This window comes from Tachypleus tridentatus, chromosome 8 (genome assembly GCF_004210375.1).
Source record: "Tachypleus tridentatus isolate NWPU-2018 chromosome 8, ASM421037v1, whole genome shotgun sequence".
NCBI classification, from domain to species: domain Eukaryota; kingdom Metazoa; phylum Arthropoda; class Merostomata; order Xiphosura; family Limulidae; genus Tachypleus; species Tachypleus tridentatus.
This window is the reverse complement of record NC_134832.1, coordinates 114,138,364-114,165,584: the sequence shown is the minus strand read 5'-3', so window position 1 is coordinate 114,165,584 and position 27,221 is coordinate 114,138,364. Positions and strand designations below refer to the sequence as shown.

Here is a 27,221-nt window from a genome sequence, read left to right as displayed (position 1 = left end):
CTACAACGCGAATAAAGGTGCTGGACTGGCCTGGAATCTCTCCGGACTTAAATCCTATTGAAAATCTTTGGGCAATTTGTAAAGAAAGACTTCAGGGAAAAGGCTGTACTACGAAAGATAAGCTAATTGAGGCCATAATTGAGGTGTGGTACCGCGATCCAAAAATTAGCAAAGATTGCAGTCAACTCTTGGACTCGATGCCAAAGCGGATTAATGATCTTCTGAAAAATAAAGGCGGTCATATCATCTATTAATTTGTGAGTAATTTTTGAATTCTCAGAATTAAAACGCAAAAAATTGAAAAACTTATAATTTTCTATCTTGTTTCAATTAATTTGCACAAGGGTGTACAAGTACGTTGAACCTTTAGAGAGTCCTTTCTTAAAAAACTTGAAATATCTCATTTGCTTACATTATTAAGAATAGTATTCTTTCTCAAAAAAAAGATAGAGTAGATATTAATTCTCCAGTCTGAAAACATCACAAGTGTATAAAGAAACATTTATATTTTCCTTTTTTTAAATCATGTCTAAATTAAATTTTTATTGCTTTTCTAGCTTTTGTTTTACTTGGATAGTACTACATTCACATGAGGTTTAAGTTTGTTTTGTTTTTGAAATCTGCCAAAGCTACACGAGGGCTATCTGCGCTAGCCGTCCCTAATTTAGTAGTGTAAGACTAGAGGGAAGGCAGCTAGTCATCACCACCCACCACCAAGTCTTGGGCTACTCTTTTACCAACGAATAGTGGGATTGACCGTAACATTATAACACCCCGACGGCTGAAAGGGCGCGCATGTTTGATGCGACGGGGATTCGAACCCGCGACTTTTAGATTACGAGTCGAGTGCCTTAAACATCGCATCATGCCAGGCACTGACGTTTAAGACTTCAAACAAAACAATGTACATATTCTGTGCTTACCATAAGGTTATTGTAATGATTGGACATTAACCACTATCGTGGCTAGTGAAGTATACTGTCACAATCTAATTACGAATTAAGAACACTTACTTATATTTTATTGTCATTGATTTTAAATATTAATTATTATACAGACTTATATAAGTGTATGGGCCAATGTATTCAAACTTTTTCGACCTCGGAACACTTTTAAGCTCTAAAACCATTGAAAGCATTCTTATGTGAAAAAGTTAAATCATAAAAAAAAATATCATAATAGCTTGTTTTCCGTTTGAAAGTTCTTTGTTTTAGTCACCGATCAGTCGATAAGTAGTATCAGTTTAGTGTTGTTACGAATTATTCACAAACTCAAAACTAGCTTGTTCCCTCGAAACACTGCACTAAACTATTACTAGCGAGTAATCTATTAAACTCCGCCCATAAATAATACAGCTAATAACAAAGGTAAGACAGAGTGGTACAATGAATGGGCTGATGAGCTTTTAAAACATCTATGAAATCTGCTCCTTTACTGCAACTGTACATGGATCATAGTTTGGAAAAAGCTGGTATAGGTTTTCACAGTGGTAACAAAAGCACACACACACAGAATACAATAGTATAAATAAACAGCTGAGTTGATTTTCCCTAAAGCTTTTAATATTGTATAAAGAAACTGGCGAAGTAAATAAGTTGTTATAAATGCAAGTAAAATTACGGTTTATGTTATACACTATATTCATATATAACCAGAGGCAAACGTAATGGAATTATCAGTTTCGGTACTGTCTTAGGTGGTGTTCTCCTTATTACGTATTTAACATTACTTCTAAATACCTTACGGTGATACATATGTTATTATCAATTGGTGAAAGAAAATTAATCAGAACTTTTTATCAACTTCGTCGATCTGAACATTTAATCTGTTTGTTTTTAACACAGGATCTCTTCCTCAACTTTTATGATGTGAAAAATAAACGTAAAAAAACAATCCAGAATTTTAAGTAAAATGTAGTATATAATGAAATGTGATAATTACAACATACGGTTTCCAAACTGAACAGAACTTCACCAAGCTATTAGTGACCACATCATTAACAGAAACCCCTTAATTAACAACAATACCTCTTTTTTGTAATCAACGTGTCCGCTATGTAAGCCTCCTTTGCTCTTAGTTGTATCTATTTTTCAGTCAAAAATGAAATAGATCAGTAATATAGTAAACATATTAGTAATCAATGAAGATCACTACTGGAGTGTCATCTAAAGGTTATAATTAAAATTGTGTGTTCATATAATTTAAATAGAATTATCTACATAGGGCACTCATGAAAACAATTTCGATGTTATAACAACAATGAAGGATTTTCTCGGTATTATTGTTCCACTTATGACAAGGGTTTTAGTATTTTAAATAAACAATATTGTGCTAGTAATTGTAACATCTGTTACAGTAATGACTGCATAAATGATCAACCCTTCAATAAATCAACAGACTGTTACAACAGACATAAAATATAAAAAATGGGAAACAGAAAGTGTCATCAGATGACAGATTTTGTTTAATGATCAACAAGACAAAATGTTGCCATACATTTCACAGATGCAGTGAAATACGTTGTGCAAGATTTAAAAACATTGTCATACCCTCTATGCATCTATTATTTCTCCAATCAATAGACATTAAAGACTCATCCATAAATTATTTGTTTTCGATTTTGAGATTAACCAAAAGACAGGAACTCATGAAGAGTATTGCAGCATTGTCCACCATTTTAACAATAAAGAGTTAAAAGGAAAAATGCATGTGATTAGTTTATGAGTTCTTGTTTTCTGAGGAAAATAAGAATTACACAGCTATAGCGAACAACATGAAAGGATTTGAGAATCGTTTGATTCTGAATTATGTAACCAAGAGTTAAAATCCCAACATTACTGTTAATGGTACAAAAATGATGATAATGACCACTAATTCCTTAAAACTAGAGTGGCTGAGAGTTACAACTTTATCCACATGTCATTGGCTTCACTCTCTTAAATTTTTAGCTTGAATGAGTTATAGAAAAGTTATTTTTCTCACCTGTCTGACACATATTGAAATGAAAAGTATCGAGGCCCTATACCCGCTATGAGCTTTTATTCGCCTAACACCATGGGAATACCTGTAAGAAAGAAAAACTTCTGGACTGGCATCAACAACACTGGGAGGAATGGTTCATATTTGATTTTCAAGCTGAGATGTACAAGTGAGTTTCTTGATAGTTTTATTATTATTGTACATAAAGTTGTATGTTTCTAAAAAATTAAATATAAATAATTCTACAAATCTATATAAGAATAAAATGCAAAAAGGAATGTGTGTGTGTTTTTCGTATAGCAAAGCCACAAAGAGCTATCTGTTCAGCCCACCGAGAAGAATCGAACCCATGATTTTAGCGATGTAAATCCGGAGACATACCGCTGTACTAGCGGGGGAAGCAACAAGGAAACTTTATTAACATTGGCATACTTTGTTGGTACTGTCTACAGTTCACAGGTGAGTTTCTCGCCATCTGTGGTATTGACCTCTTCAGGTACATAAGTGTTACTTCTGTATGCATGGCCATATACAGAAGCAAGTTTTTACTACCAAAGCCTGTAGTACTTGTGCCAAGTCACAGATACAATACAATTAACAACTATAGTCCGATAATTATGCATTAGTCAGACTACATCCAACAGTACGAAGGTGTTAATAGCCATAACACCCTTAGTGGTATTGAGGTTAAATTATTAAATTATAGTGTTGATGGGTTCTGTAAGGAGCATAACAGTATTTACAAATTTTAAGGATATTTTTATTATACATGTAATTTATGTTACGGTCCTTGCATAATGAATGTTGTGGTCTGTTGGAAAACGTACATTTAACAGGCAGAGTAAACTAGACAATCAGGAATATGAGGTTGTTTCAATCTGGGAATATTAAAGTAATCAGATGAAACCCATTGATACAGATTTAATTAGTTTCATTAAGGACCGTTGCTTGGAGCAGTTTCTATAGCAGTAGATTCTATGCTTTAGACTTTTATACGATGTGAAGGAAGGTGAAAAGATAAAATATGATGACTTTACAGCTCTATATCCATGGACAAATAAATATTGTGAGTATCCAGTAAGCCATCTTATAACCATTATAGCAAATTTTCCAGATGTGCATAACTTTTTACGGTTTCATTGAGTGCAACATTTTAGCCCCAAGAAAACTATAACATTCTGAAAAGTAATGGTAAATTAATTTCCCTCCTCCGTAATACGAGCTTCAATTTAAGAATACCTCCCTGAGTAATCACTCTGGTGATGAGAGAGGATATATTGTCACAGGGGTTACCAAGGAGGTGAAAAAAAAAAGCTGTCGAGTGTGGCAATAACATAATACAAATTTATGAAATTTTCCCATTTCTATGAAAAATCCATATAACTGTTTAAAAATTACATAGACACATTTCTAAAAATAAAACAGAAAAAATCAGGGTGGCTCTCTAACTGTATTACACCACAGACAAAGCATGAATTAATTGAATTAATTGGATACTATGCTGAAAAGGAAGATGTGCAACTAACTCTTGAAAACATAGAATTTAATATAGGCAGAAGATCAGTTGCAAATCCTTGTATTAACACTTTCTGGAGTCGTTGGAATATGTCTGAAGACAAATTGCAACTGACCTATGTAACAGCTGATACGTAGTATTATTTATTAATGATTTGTTTGTTTGTTTGTTTTTGAATTTCCCACAAAGCTACTCCTGGGCTATCTGTGCTAGCCGTCCCTAATTTAACAGTGTAAGACTAGAGGAAAGGCAGCTAGTCATCACCACCCACCGCCAATTCTTGGACTACTCTTTTACCAACGAATAGCGGGATTGATGGTGACATTATAATGCCCCACGGCTAAAACGACGAACATGTTTGGTGTGACGGAGATTCGATGTATTATGCTTGTTTATAACAACGCACGTATAACACAAGTTCCCAGTATTCAAATAATTAGAGAAGGAACTCGGCTAAATTAATTTATATCTGGAACTTTCAAAGGTTTTTTTTATACGAAGTGATTTTGTATTTTTTTAAACCAAAATATATAAATTTCAACTTTTTTTTTCAACCAGAGACATATAAATAAATTTTTAGATCCTAATAGTCAGGAATTATAGTCACTAAATTAGTAGTTAACATACGCATATATATTTTAATTATAATAAAGTACAGTCGTCTTGATAATACACTTTTACTTCAAGTGGGTTTCTCGTTATCACGAGGGAACAACTTTAATCTCATAAGAAGCACAGTGAGTGTCATAAATAGGTTTTCATACGTTTATATGGTTACTGAATTCCTGGCATGGCCAGGTGGTTAAGGCACTTGATTCGTAATCTGAGGATCGTTGGTTAATCCCTATCACACCAAACATGCTCGCCCTTTCAGTCGTGGGCGCGTTATAATGTTACGGTCGGTCAACCCCCCTATTCGTTGGTAAAAAATAGCTCAAGAGTTGGGGGTGGGTGGTGATGGCTAGCTGCCTTCCCTTTAGTATTACACTGTTAAATTAGGGACGGCTAGCACAGATAGCCCTCAAATAGCTTTGCGCGAAATTAAAAAAAAACAAACAACAAACAAACAATAGAATGTAGTCTACATTGTCGTACAATAAACAGGCTGCCCGACATAGCTAGGTGGTTAGGGCGCTCCACTCGTAATCTGAGGGTCCCGGGTTCAAATTCCCGTCAACCAAACATGCCCGCCCTTTCAGCCGTGGGGGCGTTATAATATTTCGGTCAATTCTACTATTTGTTGTTAAAAAATTAGCCCAAAAGTTAGCGGTGGGTGGTGATGACTGGCTACCTTTCCTGTAGTCTTACACTTCTAAATCTGGGACGGATAGCGCAGATAGCCCTCAGATTTATAGTAAATGGTAAATAAAATTTAAAGAAAAACTTAAAATACATCAGGATTACATTATTTTAATACCCTGTATCATCAAGAAGGGTCTGAAACTTTTTAAAATAGAAATACAATGGAAAGTGCCAGTGTGGTGTAAATTTATTAATATTATTATTATTATTGCATTTTTGTGAAAAGCTAGTTCCAATAAAAACTAGGCAGATGACTCCAAAGTTATTGAAACCATTGTCTTAATGCTGTGAAGTTTCGTTAGTGAACTCTAATACAAGTTGAGTGAAAGATAAGTTTCTTAAGGAAACTTTAATATAATTTGAGTGGAATATATCAATTCGATAAAAATTTGTATTTTTAATCTTGAAGAATATCGAAAACTATCTACAATAGAACTCATGGATAAAAAACAAAATTGTATAACCATGTTATTTTCATGCTATAAAGAATCGAAAGCTAACTAATATAAACACGGAATAAGTTATTAACGTAATACGTTTCTGTTTTATATTAAAACTATTTTTAATTTTCTCTTCCGGCATGGTTTTCAATGGACCCAGTTCAATATTATTACATCCTTACAACAGTGTATATGTTAGTATATCAAGAAAGAAATTAAATATTATATTCTGTTTTAAAAAATATTGAAAACACGTAAAATTAAATGTTTGATATTTGAATTGTTTCATTTACGTAATAGACCATCACATATTATTAAAAAAAAACATTGTCTTATCCATCACTTTCAATATTATGATAGATCATTAGATGGATAGATGAGTTTATGGATACGAAAATAAGAATAATATATTAGACATTCATTATTTTCCAGCTTATCGTTTTATTTCACATGTAGATAAATATTTTATTATTTCCTAAATCTCACTCTACATTCTAGGACCGTGCGTATGTTATAAGTGTTATTCAAATCGTACTAGAACTAGCGGTGAATGTTACTGATTAGTTACCTTGCCTATAGTCTATCACCTTACAAACAAACAAAAGAGTAGTCGGCTAGAATAAATAGTCATTGTGTAGTTTTGCGTAAATATTAAAAAAAAACAACAGCCGAGATAAGTAGATAATATGGAATATTATTGAAATAAGCTTTATATATATATTGTGAATAAATAAGTTCGGTATATATTTTATTTCACTGTAATAGCAGTTTAGAAGTGTCTGTATGAATTAATAAATAATTGACCTCATTTAAATTAGTGTATAAGATATACTTTTCTCAATTGATTTCTCAAATATAGTAATTTCCATACCCCAAGTGTTCAGTGAACACTTACTTTTTACTTCTAATTTGCAAACAAGTATTAGAAGAAAGTATCAAATTTATTGGCGTGTAAAATGTTAAGCCTTAAGTTCCTTTAACGCCACCTGTTGACTTTTAACAAGAGTTTGGTGATTCGAACTTTCACCCTCAGATTACAATTGGAATTTCCTAACCACCTGTCTATGATAGGCCATTATTTGTGTAATAGACCGTTATAATTTATATAGATATAAAAAAGTCTAAGTCATCTGCGGTTCTTATCTAACAGATAAAGAGAAGGAGAGATAGACGAGTTGTGTATACAAATGAAGAATAGGGAAAAAAACGTTTTACAAACTTATTCATTCCCTCTGTTTTTGGTTTCAGAGGTAGTACTTATTGTTGTTGTTTATTATTATGCACAGAGCCACACAATGGGCTATCCGTGCTATGTCGACCACGGATATTGAAACCTCGTTCCTAGACATACTGCTGTGCAGTTGGTGGGCCAAAGGTAACAAAGCCCCACAGACTTTTCAATTTTTTTTCTATTGAAGTATGAATATGCATTTTAAAACTTGTTGCTAATACTTCCAATTGGAAAATAAGTCTTTCACACCTACTTTTTGAATGAGGTTCTGCAAACGCCATACCTTATGCGCCATAAGTTTCGGCGTGAGAATAACTAACAGATGAAAAATTGCGAAACTGTTTCACTCAAGGAGAGACACAATACCTAGTAATAAATTCAGCGTCTTATTCATTTGTTACTTCTTATAAATTAAGATAATTAATTTTAAAATATTTATTGATAAAAGAATTTAGAGCTATTTATTAGATAGTTATCGGATCGAAATTCTTCAGCATTTTAAATAAAAGATGTATTCAGTATCCTAAAAAAATATATTGAAACATTTCAAATAATTAACACATTTTATATTTTCTAATAGAGCTTTAAGCCCTATTGTCTCAGAATAACACACATAGAAAAAAGCTGTTTAAATATCCTTTGACTTTTATCCCAAGTGTTTAATGGTAATTCGCTTTACAAGTTGAGAGATATAATTTTTTTTCAGTTAATCATTCCTATCTCCTAAAAGTTTATTTTTAGCCATGAACCGTAACAAGTTTTGTGCCTAAAGGAAATTCCGTTTTATGTGACCTAAACAATTTATACCAAAGTCCATAGCAAGCTGGGTACACTGACAACTGGGCAAATTATCGATTGGTTACATCCGCCCAGAAGAGCAGGACCTATTTTCGAATATTTGTTTTCTGTTGTTTCTTTCAATACAGGGTTGAGTACGGTACATTAAAACGAATTTGAATATGAAATTCAACAAGTCTCGTGACAACTTCAGCTGATACAAAGTATTCATAGAGCGGAATGTATTAGAACTATAATTTAACATTGTTTAATATTTCATAGATAGCGTAATATCACCATGAACTGAACGTTTTTAGGGAGAATATATACCATTTATGGCGTAAAATATTAATACACTTAAATCATAAGTATCTGTACGCAAAATATTCATACACTTAAATCATGAGCATCTGTACAACTCGGTAGTTGAGAATTTTTAAAGACTTGTACTTTATGACATCGGAAAATAAAGAAATATGGATCAACTTGGATTACTAATACCATTCAAAAAGAAATTCCGAAAAACAATACCCCAGGTATGGTAAGCAAGATACGACATTTTGCAACAGATTAGAATCTACAAACGCAGAAGCCAATGGCAAAAACCATCCACGTGACCTAGGTAACAGTACTCAACATAATCAAAAAGAATATACGTTCGGAAAAGGACACAATCACATGTCCCCAAGTTGCTTTCACGGCATATCCTTCAACCACAGCAAACATTAACTAGCTGTAGAATGAAACGTATTCACTCTATTTCATGAAAAGAAACATGTTCCAAGTTGTTTGATGCAGTCATTATGGCATTCTGTGTAATCGGACTACTAAAACGGGTGCTAAGAAACCGTTGTTTTCATATGCTAGATAGGAATGGTGTGCTTTGGATGCTTTGTGATGGAACCTTGTGCGATGTAAAATATGCTCCAGGCCTATTGTAAGGATATGCAATCATTAAAAACAGCGTTGCTGGTCTTTGTGGTATAGACCATGACAACATGTTGACATTCCAAACTTTTTTTAATATGATGAACTCAACCTCTGTACGTGTATATGTACTGTTATGTGTTGTCAAAGTAACACTACTGTAAACAAAGTCATTATAGTTTCTTGTATCTAAGAATTATAAGGTAGAAAGAACATAGGTGTGAAATTAACTCTGTAGAAAAGTTGAATAAGTTACTACATACAAAATGATCTACCAGACTTTTAACGCTAAATTTCAGGATTCCATCCCCTGCAGTGGACAGAGTGCAGATAGCCCATTGTGTAACTTTATGCCCAAAAAATAAGATAAATAACAACAACCTACATAATGTATAAACACAAGAGACGTTTGCCCCAAATTCTATTTTTCAATTTTCATATCTTAAGACTTTTATTTGTGTACATTAATTAACATACAGCTGTACTAGGAGGACTTCCCTAACTAAAGTAGGCAAATTTTGCTTTAAATTAGCATTTTATTTATTTGAAGTTGTGAAAGTCCGTTCCATGTTACGACAATGAAACTAAAGAAGTGTCATTTTTATTTGTATTCTAATTAATTGCTTTAGCTGTGTTTTATAACCTATCAAAGAATAAATCTCAATTCTACCCCTATCCCACACACCCCCAAAAATAGTTTAGGTGCCTCTTCTGTTTTTATTAATAGCAATAATTATCTTCAATTATTACAACAAGAATGTTGAAAAAGATATTATAACCCTTTTAGCACCCTCTATTGAAAGGTATACAATGTTAACTCGAGAACTTTAGAACTACTGTTAGTATAAAACATTATTCTTCAAGATTAGTATTAGATTTGGTTAGTCTATTTTAAAACTGATTAGCTTAACATCATGAAGTTGATTTCGTAAAAAAAAAAGTTGTTAAAGTTTATTGTCTGTTTTTAAAATATGCTGATTAATTATAGCATACATACATGTAACTCAAGATACGGTAAACGTATTTCGAAATTACAATTTATCTATAACTAAACAATTATTTTGGATCATACTCCAACTGGCGAAGAAAAAGGAGAGTGTAATTTGTTTTCAACGGATCGTGTAAAGAATCAAGTGTTTATATGGACAGCAAGTTTATATCAACATAAAACAAGACTTAGGTCATTACAATATAACGAATATTACTTAGCAATAGTTTTTTATTGAAAAATAATAAACGTGTTACTTTATTGATTGCAGTTTTTATTATTTATCATACTTGTTGTTAACTCAATGGTTTGAATATGCACTGAAGATAAATGTGATCCTAAATTTCTTTCTGGAATTATGTATATCTTAATAACACTTACTTAACATATTTTCTAGGATGAAATGTCTGACCAAGATCTGTTTGTCGATTATTCTCAATAGCAATTTGTATGTAATAATCATTCTTTGAAAATTCATAGCCATAAAATTAATCATTGCTCAGTTACCCCTAATCCTTTATTTTTTATCAGTTTCTGACAATTACTAACCTCGAGAATAACAAATAGGTTTTATTAGAATTTTCCTGCAAATTTAAACATACACACATAAATACACATATATATATGCAAAGAATGGTAGACATTTTTTCCAACTAGTATAGAAGAAACAGTAAAAGTACGAAAATATCACAAAAAATAAAAATTATTAAACCATACATATTATATAGCCAGTAATTGTATTGCCCCACATTACAACTGTAACCAACATTACAAATACATACCTGTCCTAAATATAAACTTACATCTTTTAAAACTATCTGATATCACTTCTTGAGATGTATTTTTACTATTTTAAAGATTTTAGGAATTATTAAGTAATGACTATTCTTTAATTATACCATTTTATAGTGTTCAGAAAACTATATAACTCTAAATTCAAACGTCGGAAATAATTAAATTACCGGATATATATTAATAAATATTTTAAAATTATATATTTTAGTTTATCGTAAACGACAATTACTTTAAACATGTTTCCTTGTTTGCTGAATTTTTCCAAAGATATTAAAGGATTATCTACAATGGCCGTCCTTAATTTTAAAGTGATAGTCTAGAGGGACGGCAGATAATATTTTATTTGTGCCGTTTTATAGTATCCAGAAAACTGTACAATAATCGCATTCAGCCATCATAAACAGTTAAATCATGTGATATGTATAATACAGCTGTGGATAATTATATTAAATACTCAGTTTTATAAACACGGCTTTCGGTAGTCGTATCCGTAATCTTATTGTTTATTTGTTTCGAACATTTGTACAAAGCTATGTAATAACTAGAGTACTAAACATCAATTTTAAAGTGGTACTAAAGGAAAGGTAACTAGTAAGCAACACCCTTCACTAGCTCTTGAGCTACTGTAATCGAACAGTTGGATTAGACCGCCATTCTTGTAACACAGCTATGGCCCTAAAGTACTAATCGCAATCTTGGGGCAGCGATTATAAACCATAGCCCTTTGGATTTACAGTCCAGCCTCTAATTACTAGGCCTCTTATAATCATACTCCCATTTGCAACCAAAATATGTCGGCATATTTTACTATTACTAGTTAAAAAGAAGCAGAAAATATTTTTCTTCAAGATAATTTTATTTCGTTCTTTCTCGGTTTCTTTATCATATATCGATAAATTGTAAAATGAACTTAGTACAAAAGTTGCATATGTTATATCAAAATAATTTTAGACTTTCACCATGTCACTATGTTTTATCATGCTCTATTTGACGACCATACAATTTGACAACAGTCCCGAAGCATAGTTTATTTTGCAAACAGCTCCATCTTAATGTTTATATGTCAAAGCACCTTATTTCTCCACACATATTTTAAATACTCAATCCATGTTATAAGAATGAGTTTCCTAATGCCAGATTAAGTAGTAAGATCACTAAGAAATTCACAGGCTCTGCCTTCTTCGACTCGAGACCAGATATGCCCATGTGATTAAAGCGCTCGATTCGCAATCTGAGGGTTGCAGGTTCGAATCTCAGTCACACCAAACATACTCGCCCTTTCAACCATAGGTGCGCTATAATGTCATGGTTAATCCCACTATTCATTGGTAAAAGAGTAATTTCAAGAGTTAACGGTGGGTGGTGATGATTAGCTGTCTTCTCTCTTGTCTTATACTGCTAAATTAGGCGGTTAGCGCAGATAGCCTCGTGTAGCTTTGCGCGAAATTAAAAACAAACAAACAAAATCGTTGACTAGGCCAGTATATCTCTGTATTTCCCAACATGAACATCTGTGGAGAATACGTCAGGTACTTGAGGTATGTGATGGTTGACTGGAAGGAATCATCGGGAATCTTACCTTTGTGAATTTATATTCCTACTGTCTCGGGAAACTTTCTTGATTATATTCCAACTTGTTATAAGCCTCCTTTCTAACTTCTTAATGGTCCTTGCGCCCACATTTTATTTTATTATTCTCACTCGCATTAAGTACAAGGAATGTACCCGTCATGGAAAACTCTTAAATCCCCGACCTGACCACTTGTTTGTGATATGAATACATGAATATTTTGCGACGGAAAAGGTTTTTGCATAGCCTTCTTATAAAAAAAAATATCAGTTTTTTATAGCAACACACAACCTACGTAACACTCAAAATGTCGTTTTTATACATTACTATTCTTCACGACTTTATGTAAGATATAGTTGTCATGAAAATTACTGATTTTCATATTCAAAATTGTTTTAGCATAATGTGCTCAACCCTCTGTAGTTATGAACTTTTTGCAAACCATCAAAGAAACCTTTAAATAAATACTTCACTATTACAGTGAAATGTAGTACTACCAATTAATGAATTTCTTGAGTAGTCAATTATTATATATGAGTTGGTTTAAACTTACTGTAGTTCTTACTTAGTCATTACAATGATGTCGCTTTCTACATAACTCTTACTTTTCTTATTGCCATAAAAATATTCCTTGTTTGTTGAATTTCAAGCAAAGTTATTCAAAGGCTATCTGTTATAGCTGCCCCTAATTTCGAAGTGATAGTATAGAGGGAGGACAGTAGTCGACATCACCTATCACAAACTACAGTCATTCCTTACCAACGAATAATAGAACTGATCGACATACTATAAAACCTCCTTGGTTGAAAGGGTAAGCATGTTCGGGGCCAGACTTCGATCCCGCGATTCACAGATTTCAATTCGAACATTCTACTTATAAGGCCACATTAAAAACTCATCCGAAATCTTACGCAAATGCGAATAAGAAAACCCTAATCCATAGTTTTCTCCTTCTAAATCACTGCCCTCCAGTAACTCAGCGATATGTTTCCGGATTTACAAAGCTAGAAACCGTATTTCGATACTCGTGGTGAGTGGAGCACAGATAGTTCCTGATGTAACCTAGTGCTTAACTTCCAATAAACAAACTTAAATTTTATTCAAAATTACCATATAAGTAAGAAAATGGATTTTTTTCATTGTAATGGCCCGATTTTTTAATAATGAACTCATTTAACATTACTACTAATTAATTAAATGCAGAAGCACGTCATGTTATTACAAAAGTACTCTAAATTGATGCTGAATAACTTTCTCAAAAATCTTTAAAACATTTCACCCGGAGAATTTTATTCTATTAATTAAAATATTATTAATTTCACGCTGCTCTGAAATCATAAGATTAATAGTAAGCTAACTTGTTTTGTTTTCACACTGATTGCAATAGTAGCACCAGATTATTATAAAACAAAACGTGCAGCTAACATTAGTGAATCAGGTACAAAGTTTGATGATGCTTCCATACTCTACAATGTGAGTTTTGTATGTATTATCTATGAAAATAATTATTTGAACAAGCTGAATCACTGTTTCAATATAAAATACTATGCAATCAAAAATGAAACTTGTTTGTTTGTTGTTGTTGTTTGCGTTATTTTAATTGGTTAAAACTACCTTTTCCATCTTCTTTTCGTTGCTGTTGGTTTCTATTAAGTTCAAAAGGATAAAGATGTATGAAATAACTCTGCATTTAATTACACCTAACACTAGAATATTCAATTATAGATGGCGCTAAAGAGTTGCCGTGGTTATCACTCCAATATTGATCACTCCGTAATTATATGTGAAGAAATTTATGACGTGTATGTGATATAATAAAAAAATGTAGCTGTTTTTCCTTTCGATTTTAATTTTGTTATAATAAAGTTATTTAACCAGCAATTTCGTGAAGCATTTCAAAAGCATTAAGAATGGTATTTCATACTTGCTGCCTTAACAAAGTTAACTAATGGTGTTCTAATATATTTGGACTTCAAGCACGATGTATACACCGACTGAGAACTTGAACTTCGGATTTGAAAATAAAAATGAAACGCCCATAGATAATGGGTTTGAATATAGCGATGTTTTGCGGAATGGTTTCGCTGATATTCCTTCTACTGACCAGTTATCTACAAATATTAATTCACAGGCTTTGGACGGAGATTCAAAATGCAAGAAAATGAGTAAAAACGTTAATTTTAAAGGTAAAGAAATTCCAAATAATCATCGACTCTTGCTTCGACGAGACCAGGTTCCCATCCATTTGCAGTTTAATCCATACGTTTTTCAAGGTTACCGACCCATTTTGACAACTTGGGGCTGTTTGCAAAGTCTCTTTTATCTTCATAATGAAACAATAAATATATTTACCCACGGTAATTAAAATTTACAAATATAATTAATAGTATAGGACGCTTGCAGTAATAAATAATCTGTAATTATATTTCTGCATACTGATTGATAAAAATGATTGTAATATTTAATAATTTTCAATGTAGTATTACTTTCCAGTAAATGTATATAGGTCCTATATTTTTTAATTACGTTTTGTGGATGACTAAAGTACTAATGTAAATTTTTAAAGCGGTGATAAATTGTAATTACATATCAGTGTTTAAAACAAGTGTAATAACTATAGCTTAGAAATATCTGTCAGTTATCTGATACGTTATTTATTTGGTTGCTTAATATAACAGGAAAGAAATACTGTGAATTTAAACGAAACATATAATCTGGCGAAGTAAACATTTTCAGGTTAAAGTGTATATCGTTTAAGTCATTTCTATAAATCTTAACTGTTTAATAGTTATTTATAAGGACTCAATTTTATTGTATTTTTAATGTACTTCAATGTGTATTAATAGTATAGGAACCTTTGGCATAATTTAAACAGTATGAACTTCAAATTACAAAAATAGGTTTTCTTGCTAAATTATTTAAAATCGTCTCTTGTTTTCTAATATGGTGACAGATGCACAAAATTATCAAATTAGGCTTCACTGCATTGAATACTTGCATTGCAAGCAGTGATGATAGTTCTAACATGACATATCATCCTAACATGCCATTTTAAATTTTTTCTGCAGTTTACAAAACAGATATTTAATTTTCGATCAAAAGTGTTCACATTTATCTTCAGTGAAAATCTGTCATAAGAGATCTTACTAATAAATCTGTATTTTCAAAATTTGAGTAATAATGCCTTTTGCTATTGAAAGACTTCACTAACAACCCTATTAGATTAAAAATACAAACAAGCTTTTGCAGTTTGTCTATATTTAATCCTCTACTGTCTTTCTAGTATATGCATACAATAACTTAATTATCACAGCACAGATCTGAAGCATATATGGAAGAAACTCAAGGAACTTGTGTTAATTATTTCTATTCAGTACTTATATTATAAAAACTTACTTTTGTACAGTGAAAAATATTTTATCAAGTAACTTAGAAAGACTCATTCAAGGTTTAAGTGTAATGGCAATAAAATGTTCTATGCATATGTAATGACATGACTGATATTTTTATAAAATTACACAGTTTATGAATTTTTATCAAAATAATTATTTCACATTTACTTTAATTTTTTATTGATCTTAGAATACAACTGCACAATGTATCCACCAAGAGGTTCAAACCCTGAACTTTAGCAGTATAAATATCAAACCTACTACTGAGCCATTTAGAGACATTGTTTTATAAAATAAACTACTATTTGTTTATATGTATTTTATAATAGGTTTTTACAACAGTCAGTAACAACAACGTGAAAATAACTGTTTATTTTGAATTTTAAAATAAAACATTTAAGTTTCATTTTATTCTTAATATTTTCCTAAAAATCTGCATCTATTATCAATTTCTAATTTTCAGTAACAAATCAGGTAAAATAACTAGCTTGAAAAAGAATATTTATCAGGAGTTGTGGACATATTTTAAACAGTATGAACTTTGAAAGTATAAGAATACTTTTCCTTGCTAAAATATTTAAAATTATTATTTTATTTTCTGATATGTTCACAACTGCACAAAATTATCACAATTGGCTTCACTGCATTGAACACATGCACTACAAGCAGTGATGGCAACTCTAACATCATAAATGCCAGACAATGCATGAGTATTCTCAGTATCATGAATATAAAAACTAAGTATTTCATTCTTGCATATTTCTGCTTAAAGCATATATGTGCAACAGGGGATTTTGTTTTTACCATTTTAGTGCCACTTTTCTAAACTCATTGTATAAGTTCTGTGTATTAAAAACAGAGAGTATCATGCTGTGAACTTGGATAAATAGCTAATAATAATAAGCTGACTTCCTTCATAATTTCAATGAAACAGCATTTACTTTGAAGTTTTTGAGTTGAGTAATTAATTCTTTTTATCACAGACATAGTACAGGGTGTTCAGAAAGTCACTGCGCAGTTTTGTCTGTTAATAAATATATAAGTGCACAGTGACTTTCCAAACACCTTGTATTTTATTTAAAACTAAATTTAATAACTGGCAAAGACTCATAAAAGATTATTTGTAATTTTAATGACAGAGAATTTTCTTTATAGCCTAAGAATTAATGAATGTTTGAGAGTCCACTTTCAATGTATGGAAACTGAAGGGAAATGTTATACCAAGTCTTTATATTGAAAGAATGTTAAATATTATATCATTCTAGACATTTGTATAATGTAAAATTTATTTTATTTAGGAACAATAAGATATTTGTAGACCAAGTTAGTCAAATTTTATGGTCACAACTGTTTTGGTTAATAATTTGTTAGTATATTCTTAAATAGAAGTAATTTTCATTCTGCTAAGTTGAGTGTAGTACTCCTTTGTATATCTGTTGTAATACTGCATTTTTTTAACAACTGAGAAAGTCTCCAGAACAAGTGAAAATTGTTTCAATATTAATAATTTTTTTTGAAAATTATGTTCATGATGTTGGAAAAACACGTAGGTTCAAAAATGATAGAGATGAAATAAAAAATCCTATAATAACCCATGTGCTTTTGAAAGGTCCACCTTTTGAAAGTGCTCAGGTTATAGGTTTTTTTATTTCATATTTAAAATTATATTTTTATCAATAAACTTCTTATAATAAATTGTGTGCACATATAATATGTATAAGCTCTGTTATTTAAAATATTTTGTCTTATGGTACTTATTACATTCTCTTCTGCAAGCCTTGGCCCTAGTCTATGCACTCATCTGGCTGCCAAACCTGTTGCCATGGGACCAAATACAGATACCTATCCTGCCTTATTGCCATGCAGTTGCCACATTTGCTCCATGGCTAGGAAGCTCTGCTTACCATCTGTTCATGAATCATGAAGGAGGGCCTAAGACTTATGTGAAGCTTTTGCAATGGGACATGATTGGAATATGGGTCACTCAGACTTGTGGTAACTGCTTTTGTAGGATAGCTTTGAATAAGAGTACAAAATTTTAGTTTCATGAATCCATGTAATCTATACATAAATATGTGTTTTAAAAGACATAATATGCATGTCTTTTAATGTAACAATGAACTCTGTAAAATATTATTTATACAAAAATAGGTAATGTACAAATACTTTTTAAGGTATTAAAAATTATTGACTTGGTTATTGTTAGATCCAGTTTTAAATGAAATGTGTATTAGTAAGAAGTTTCAGGGATTATATGAAGCCATTTAAGCTTACAAACTTGTATTTAATTGTGTAGCTCAGTAATAATAAATTAAAAATGAATATTTTTAATTAAGTAAGGTAATTCCATTATGTTTTCTTAATATGGTTTAACTTTACTAAAATGAATGGGTGTATATATACACTTATATATAGTCAACATTAATTTTTGTACATATCTTATTTATTTCGGCTTTAAAATGGTTAAAATAATATACTTAAGAAAGAAACATAATTGTATATATTGGGTCTTTCAATGAGTAAACTACTTTATTGAATGTACCTAAAAAACTTAATAATATTAATATATTTATCACCTGAAACACTTATACTACCATAAATAGACCAATTAGTAATTCTGATGTGTTTTATTTTCTGTTGAAATACCACTTTTCATATTTGCTGTTTTATAATAAAAATATTCAACAGTACAATTGATAGCTGATATTTCACATATGAAGCTATAAACTTGTTGATATTCAGTGTAAGAAAAGTTGTTGTGATGAATAACAATTAATTTCATCAGGTCTTTGCCTCATACCAAATAGATTAATTGAAACAATATTACTCTCAACACAGGAGCTTTTACTACACTCTATGCTGGGATGGCTTGCTTACCTTTGCTTATACACTGTGGTGTGATGTTTGTGTATCTCTTGTTCTCAGTTAAAGCTCTCTATGCAGCTACTTTTGCTTCAAGTGCTTGGCAACGACGAACTAGTTTCCTTTACCTGCTGTTGATGCGGTTGGCTGTTCTGTGTGTTCGGCTGACCAGATTTGGTGGAGGACACCCACAGGTAAAAATTAGCATGATGAAACTAGTTATCAGTATTGATTTTTATCAATGATATACTTTGATATCCAAAACTATTATCAGTTCTGTGTCTGGTTAACTTAATAGATTTTTATAACAGCCTTGTAAGCTTGAGTTAATAGTTTCATTTCATCAGTATAAGACTCTTATAAGGTTGTTTAAGGTAGCACACAAAATCTGTTTATGCATGTTTCTTATGTTCTATAAAAATAGTAACAAATTACTTAGAAGAGATTACTGCCTTTAAAATATTCAAATTTACAAGGTCTTCAAATGTCCTAATGCATTAAGTTGTAGGAATACATGACACAAACATACCTTGTCACTCTTAAATAAATTAGTACTGACTAATCAATTAAAATAAATAGTACCAGTTAGATGTGATTGGAGGGCAGGAGGGCTCAAAGGGAGCCTCAGATTTAGACAATTGTTATTTGTTTGCATTTTTTTAAGTTTCTTGACTTTTTCTAATGTCCATACCAGTTACACCACAATTTGTCACACACTCTCAACTTGGAGCTGCAACTTATATATCCATATTAGATAATTCAAATTATATTTCACTTTTCTTTTAGGCTAATGATTGTCTTATTTTATTTTCATGTATCATGATTTTGTTTCTGTTACAGCCATGGGCTTTAAAAGACAGAAAAGGCCTAGGCCTCTCTGAACCTCTGAGAGGCCCTGATTATAAATATTGAACTTCTACTGTTTAGCAGAATATCTAATGGTGAGAAATTAAATTAAAAACGATATTGATATCAGCAGATAGTTACAGCTGATCCACTGAGAGAGACTTAAGAATCTTAAGGTAGTCTGTGCTACTTTTACATTTGAGAATGACATGGTAATGGTGTGTTTTCTGAGTCATATCTCTATCTGTGTGCTCTTACAATGTGATTAATAAAACATATAATACAGATATATATTATTTGAAGTTAAGTTTTGTCTTGCTTCATATTTGAATAGTGTGATGTTGTCAGTAATAACACTAGCTGAAAAAAAATATGGTATGCAGTTTTAAACACATAATAACAACATGAAATTTTCAGGTTATGAGATTACACATACTGTGCTACGTGAATTAATTAACATAAAATTTGTTACTGTTAAATAATAAATTTTTCATTCAGTTTATTGTTAAAATTAAATAACAGTTGTTCACTGAAAACAAAATATTATTAGAGACTTACTTTGTGCACTTGAAAATCTATGGCAAAGTATAAGTATTTTGTCCACTGGTTCAAAACATTTGTGCTAAATTAAAGAGCAAAATCCTATATTAATTTAACTGGTTTAATTATAAGAGCTTTTCATCTTCAGTATATTATGTTTGTTGGTATTCTGTGTGTATCAGTACTTGTTAAAAAAGCTTTTTAATCTTTGTTAAATTAAATCTTTTTTTTTAGTTTTGACTACCAAATCAAACTGAAAAGTTAAGGTTATGGAATTTTTTAGATTTATCATAAAAACTATAAGCTTTCTAGTAGTTTATTCAATTTTTTTAATTTATTTAAAGGCACAGATAAGAAGATTCACTTTATATGAAACACTGATGAATATTGTGGTAGCACTATTTACTTGATGTAAATTAACTATAATTTAGTACATCTTGCTTTTAAAAGTTTGAGAATGTCTTTTTAAACCTAATAAGTACTGTATTTATCTGATATATTATTTTAATTCAGGTGAGTTTTTTTGCTCCTAGTTAACTATCTATATTTTGTATTATTTAAATATTTCAGTTAGTTGTTTTATAAATTTAGTAATGTTCCACTGGCTTCTATTTATGAAATTCTGTGAAATAAATATTTTGATTTGATTTATATTTTACACCTTACAATCTTATTAAAGTACTTTGTTTTGTTCCTTTTTTACAGGCTCTGGTGCATGTGACATTGCAGGATTTGTGGTCAGTAATAGGAGCAGTTATAAGTGCCACACAAATACCTGAACGATGGTTACCTGGAAAATTTGATATGGCATTTAACAGTCATAACATTATGCATGCTCTAGTGGTGCTTGGTAGCATGCATATGCACTGGGCTGCTGAAAAGGATTTTATCTGGCTCTCAGAAGAAAAATGTAATCCTTGATGTAGTTTAATTTAGGTGTTAAGCTTTGTACCTAAATTAAGCTCACTTGAAGTAGTCATTGACCAATCAATGTAAAGTACAATACTGTCTTTTTCATAGAATAACATTTGAAATCTTTACGGTTTTTACATTACAAGGTAACTAGTATATTATTTATTCTTAGGAATATTCAAGAATTATATTAACCTACATTTAGTGGGCTCCACATATTGTATCTTAATGGGTAACTTTATGCATTTTCTTGTTACAGCACTTGTTGTGAAAAACTCTCAGAAACAAACAAAAACATTGGGTGAAAGAACTCATTTTCTATTGAGAATATATAGGACACCCCAGCATAATAAACAGAATTAAATGCAATAGTGGTGATACCTTTTATTTACATTTTAATGTATTATTTGTATGTTACTAGAAACCCTATAAGCAAATTGGTGCATAAATAGTTTAGAAAAATTTATTTAAAATGCTACTATATGGACCTCAATCACTGGTATTTCTAGGGATGAATTATTGATTGGTTAATCTTACATTGACAAAAGAGATTTTGATACTACATTATTCATTCAAAATGTCTAAAGTTTGAAGTACAGTTCTCTAGAAAACATTAAGATGTTGTTTTACAAAACATTTAAAATGTGAACAAGTTTAGTAAAGCGAAAGATGCTTTTGTTTGAAAGCAAAATTTGGAAGAAGAAGAATATCTAACAACCTTTATTAACATAATACAAAAAACATGTAATTTATTGTTATGTAAAGGATTGTTCAGCTACCAGACTTAACAAATGAGCATATGTTATTATCTGTTTTTAAGAACTGCTTCCTCACTGATTTGATACGTTCAGTAATACCTAACAATTATTTCAATAGTTAAAAGCTATGGAAATATGCTTAATTAAATGAAATGTTTCAACAATGAATTGGTTGATTCCAAACAGCTAGATATGTACCTGTGCAAGATTTAATAATTTATTTTCATGTTGTTATTCTACATTTTTTCAGTTACATAAATATTTCATAATGATGCATGTGTGTAACATTTTCACTGTGTAACTATACCATTTTTCAGAGTTTCTATTTATTTACATTATTTGATTTATTCTTGTGCTGAAGAATATATATTGTTACTAACCTCACACATATACAAATGATGTACAAGAATTTCCATGGCATTTTCGATGTTTATTTAATATCTAATTGATACGTGTGTGTGTGTGTGTATTGTGTATGTACAGGGAGTTTCAAGCATGCAGGCATCATTCCTTACCTTTGTAAGAATTTGGTAATATTTCTAAATTTATTGAAATACATCAACTCACACAGATCAAACTAAGATCTTACTAGTCATGAACAAAACAGTTAGTTTACTAATTTGAAAAGAAGTTGAATAGATAGCTAGCAGTAGTGAAACTTTATCTGTGTTGTTTATATTGCTTTTAATATTAACCATGTATTACTACTCTTTTTAAGGAACAAAAAAAATGAAAAAAACAACTAACATTTGGTGTATACATGTAAATGAATAATGTATACATATGTAAATAAGCAAACTGAACTGGTTTTTAGTTTTTAGAAGACTTGCACTATCATAAAGAATATCTTACCATTAGAATTCTAGTCTGTTATCTGTGATAAGTTTTAGTTGTTGATGTGTCTACAAATATTTGTTCATTACACCCTGATCAATCAGTATTAGATTACTCTCAAGAATATACATCTAAAATTCTGGAATATTTCCACACTGACTTGTGATTGTAATTTTTTCAGAATATTTATTTTCAGTTTAACTATTCCTTCACTTCAATCTTATTACACTTTGCATAACAGAATTTCCTTAAATCAACGTGATATTTTCAAGATGTTTTTAAATATAAGTAAAAATAACTTTTCTTGATCATGATTAAGCATTTTACAGCACTGCAGTTACTATTATTAAAGTCTTCAAAAGAGATAGTAGAATCAATCTGAAACCACACATCTTAACAATTTTTTACACATCATCCATTGTATATGGGCATTGACTTTTTATATGCATTGGGAAGGCATGTCAGGTATGCAATCAAATGGAATTACTGTAATTTTAGTTTCTTTGTTGATCTTTCACTTAAAAATACATTGAGCTCAAGAGCAGCAAACCAAACTTTTGAATGTTTGGTTTTTAAGTTTGCACCAACTTCAAATCCTTGTTTATCACCTTGATACCAGAAGAAATGTTCAGGCTTACTGAAATAGCTTTTTAAATTGAAAAATTTTCTTTCATTACCCTGGCTTCCACTTTGCATTTGAATTATACGTGATTGAATTGGAATGTGATTTGTTAGCTTATTTCTATTCTAACACTCTTGTGTGAGTTTGCTTGCTTTAACGGAGAATTTCAAAACTTTCTTCTTGGGAATATGTTTTTTTCTCTCATATCCTTTAACAGTATCACTGTTTTTATATTTGTCTTTGGGAAAACCTTTCTATATAATACCCCTGAAGTCATAAATTCATCCATGACAGTATTTCCCTATTGAAATTAAGGATTTTCCCAGGAACCTAACATATAGGCATGAAATATGTCACTTGTGGCCCTTTGGCTCACATCTGTGATAACATGTAACTGTAATAACATACATAAATCATTCAAATAAAGAGTGATTAACTCTCTGTAAATCCTTGTATGTACAATTATGAAAAGCCTGCTTCCCACATTTTGTGATATTTTCTATTTGGTTATTATTTTGTATTATAAATAGTTTACAATTCCAGTATGACCTTACTAACATTTATTTACTTGCAGTTTGTACAAATTCTAAGTCAATTACATTGTACATCTGATTCAAAATATGTTATTTTACTGATTTCCTTAAGCCATTAATCCAAGAAACTTTCATTGATGGCCACTATGACAGACCAAAGATGTTATTGTATGTTTCTTCTTAATGTATTTTCACAGCTTTTTACATTAATTATATGGTCATTGATAATTTCAGTAAAATAGGTGACTTTTGCAGATATGATCCCTTCGTATTTCTTGTTAATACTTTACTGATCATCAAAATATCTGTCCAGTTCATTTAATTTTTTTCAGGTGATTAAAATAGAAAAATATGGTACGTGCAATCTCTTCTGTATATACATTTCAATTAGTCATGTCCATTAACTGACTAAATCAGAAAATTAAGATACAAATGGTTTCTTCTGATGCTCAGCACTACTTATTAGATCATGAAAATGATTCTACAGTTAAACTATACTCAAGTTTAGTAGTGTCTAAGGTAGGAGGTTACATTTCAAATACTTCCACAGATATTCATCACAATTTACTAAATCAATACAAGTAACCTCCTCAGCTCAACTACCTACATTCAGTGGATAACTAAGTCAAAAAGATTATAGTAGAAATAACGTTTATCCCACGTGTTCATTAGTACTTATTTGATAACTATCATTATCTGTCCATTTCAACTGCCCAAGTTCCTCAGGTAGCATACTCAAAAGGTTATGGTGGAAATATTCCTCCAAGAATCTTGACATACCTTAACTTTACTAATGTAGTAAATTTCACTCATTAAGCCATTTTAGTACATCTTAGGGTGAAAAAGATAAAAAAAAAAAAAAAAATTGTGTTTTAAGATTTTATATTCTTTATTATGTGGTCATCTATTGTTTGGTAGTCTACACAATTTTTCTTTCTACTAAAATATCTATGACTCACTCATCCAGGTTGACTTTTTAAAATGTATTCAGATGTGGTGGATACTCTAAATTCAAGCATTTAAAGAAAGGTTTAATAATGATAAAGGCTGGCTTGGTGTTTGCTTCTAATATTTTAGTTTAGTGGATCAGGCATCCTCAATGCACTCTAAGCCACTCATCTTTAAATATTAAGACTTAAAAAACATTAAATCATGATATAAAGTACCCAATTTGTTTTACTTATTTTAGCACTTGTTTTTTCACGTACTATACACATGTTAACACAAGAAAATGATTGTTTGGATTCATTCTAACATGTTATATTCTTTTTGTAATCTCCTTTTATTGGTTATAAATGTAACACGTCTTTTCTTTTTTATTATTGTCAAATAAATCAAGTCAAACACATTTGCACTTTTGATTTTATGTAGTCATAAACACGTATTTTTAGGTAAGTCTCGACTTCTGTTACATTTTTAAAAGATTAAATATACATTTCCTGTCACATAATTCATTATATATGATTTTAAGTTCTTTCAAGAATGGTTTTTCACTAGTAGATCAAGTCTTTATAAAATTAATGTTAAAATCCAAATTACATGGACAGAAAGCCCATTTATATAAGACTTGGACTAATCAATAACAATTTACATCAGTGTACAATTTAACATTTCCTGAAACTGTACACTGGTTTTCTAAAATTAATGTTTGCTTAAAACTTGAATTTTTCATAGCTGGCTGTCTTAACTAAAGTTCCACTTTTATAAATCTAGCCCACATTTGTTTTATTTTAGAATGGTAATGAATATGCAATAGTTGGGTAAAAAGAAACCATAGTGAATGAAAGTAACATTACAGTGTAAAGAATAGTTTTTAATAGCAAAATAATAAAGGATCAAGTGTTCATTTTCTTTAAGTTTGATAAATTTCAAAATGCTCGGCATAGAACCATAATTAGTAATTACTGGAACCATTGGAAGTTTTTAAATGTAATCAGATATTAGTTATGTAACCCAGTAGGGTTTAACTTAACCTTCATTTTCTGCAGTGTTAATATTGTTACTAAAGATCTATACAGCACTTGTAAATTGGGAGTTGACTGGCTTGAAGACAAGCAAACAAAAGCAGAAGCCAAAGAATAGAAGTACTGCTAAGTGAGGCAGATGAACTTGCCAAACAAGCTGAGAATATAAAACATTCTTGTAAGAACAAAGACTTTGAAAACTAAACTTTTCAAAAAGAATAAATATCAGAAACATCTGAAAAGAACTGAAGTACTCGAAAAATACTTGAATGTAGTTGTTAGCAATGCCTGTAATGTATAACACTGAAAATCAACAAGTTGCTATTTGTTACCCAAGTATTGGGAATTCAAATTATTTGTTATATCATATAGGTAGCTGTACAATTTTATAACTAATTTTGGTTTTATCTACTAGTTTCTCTTAACTTTTGGTATTGAGAAAATGGAACCCTAGTCTAATAAAGCATGCATGATTATGAACTTTTAACCTTTTATTCCTATAAGTGATTATTAGTCTTTTACTCTGGTTATATGTGAAGCTTGATGTATTAAATAACAAATTTTGGAACTGAATGAATTCTCATCCTTATTGAAACTTATTCTAATGAAGTAATCATCTATCAAATATTAAAATATACTTCTGATAATTTTGTTACTTGTCATTATAACAATGGCATAAGCATTTCTGTGTATCAAAAATCTTTCACTAAAGCATTAATATGTAGGTTTTTCCAAAGTGGCATTCTTCCCAGCATGATAAACTTATCCAATCAACACAATTTACAATACAAACTTATACTGAAGTTTCTTTATTTGAATCAAAAGATGTATAGTATAAAACAAAAATCAGTGGTTCCAGTCAAGACCCAATAATACACTAAACTACTTGTTCAGTAAAACAATAGCTACCCTAACCAACTAATTTTCCTTGATATATCGTCAAGTTTTGATTATGTATATTTAATAGGGGTTTGTGAAAATAGTGTTTTGCTACTAGTCAGAGTGTGAAGTGATTTTCAAATCACGATTAAAAAAATCTATTCATTATTTGGAATCTCCAAAACCTAAATACAGTTAAAATGTTTGTTTTCAGTAAGACTTGTGTTATTTTTCTCTACCCTGACTGTGGGGTCTGTCAATTTGACATACCTTAAAACCACCATAAAAAGCATTAGGAAATATAAAATGCTTTTTTTTCCATTTTAGAATGACTAAATTGTAACTAAAATACAAAAGTTTAGTCTAAATAGCTTAAGTCTCATAACATTTATTATACTGCCCTTTCAGCTATGCCTGGCTAACAATACAGAACAATGTCAGAAAGACAAACTTAAGATGTGGTAATTTGTCTACTTTTTGCATGTTATTAATCTATACTGTTTGGAGCATTATTTTAGCTTTATTTCGATTTTTGGTGGTTACAAGGTTAGACT

The 27,221-nt window shown here is 30.6% G+C and overlaps 1 protein-coding gene across 1 annotated transcript; it reads left to right on the top strand.

Moving 5' to 3' along the window:
* The first annotated feature begins 14,311 nt into the window (after positions 1-14,311).
* LOC143223245 (progestin and adipoQ receptor family member 4) lies at positions 14,312-27,188 on the top strand. Its single transcript, XM_076450941.1, has 4 exons — positions 14,312-14,882; positions 17,694-17,912; positions 18,756-18,973; positions 20,871-27,188. Exons 1-4 carry the CDS (start codon positions 14,507-14,509, stop codon positions 21,084-21,086), a joined length of 1,029 nt encoding a protein of 342 aa, XP_076307056.1. The 5' UTR covers positions 14,312-14,506; the 3' UTR covers positions 21,087-27,188.
* The last annotated feature ends 33 nt before the right edge of the window (positions 27,189-27,221 follow it).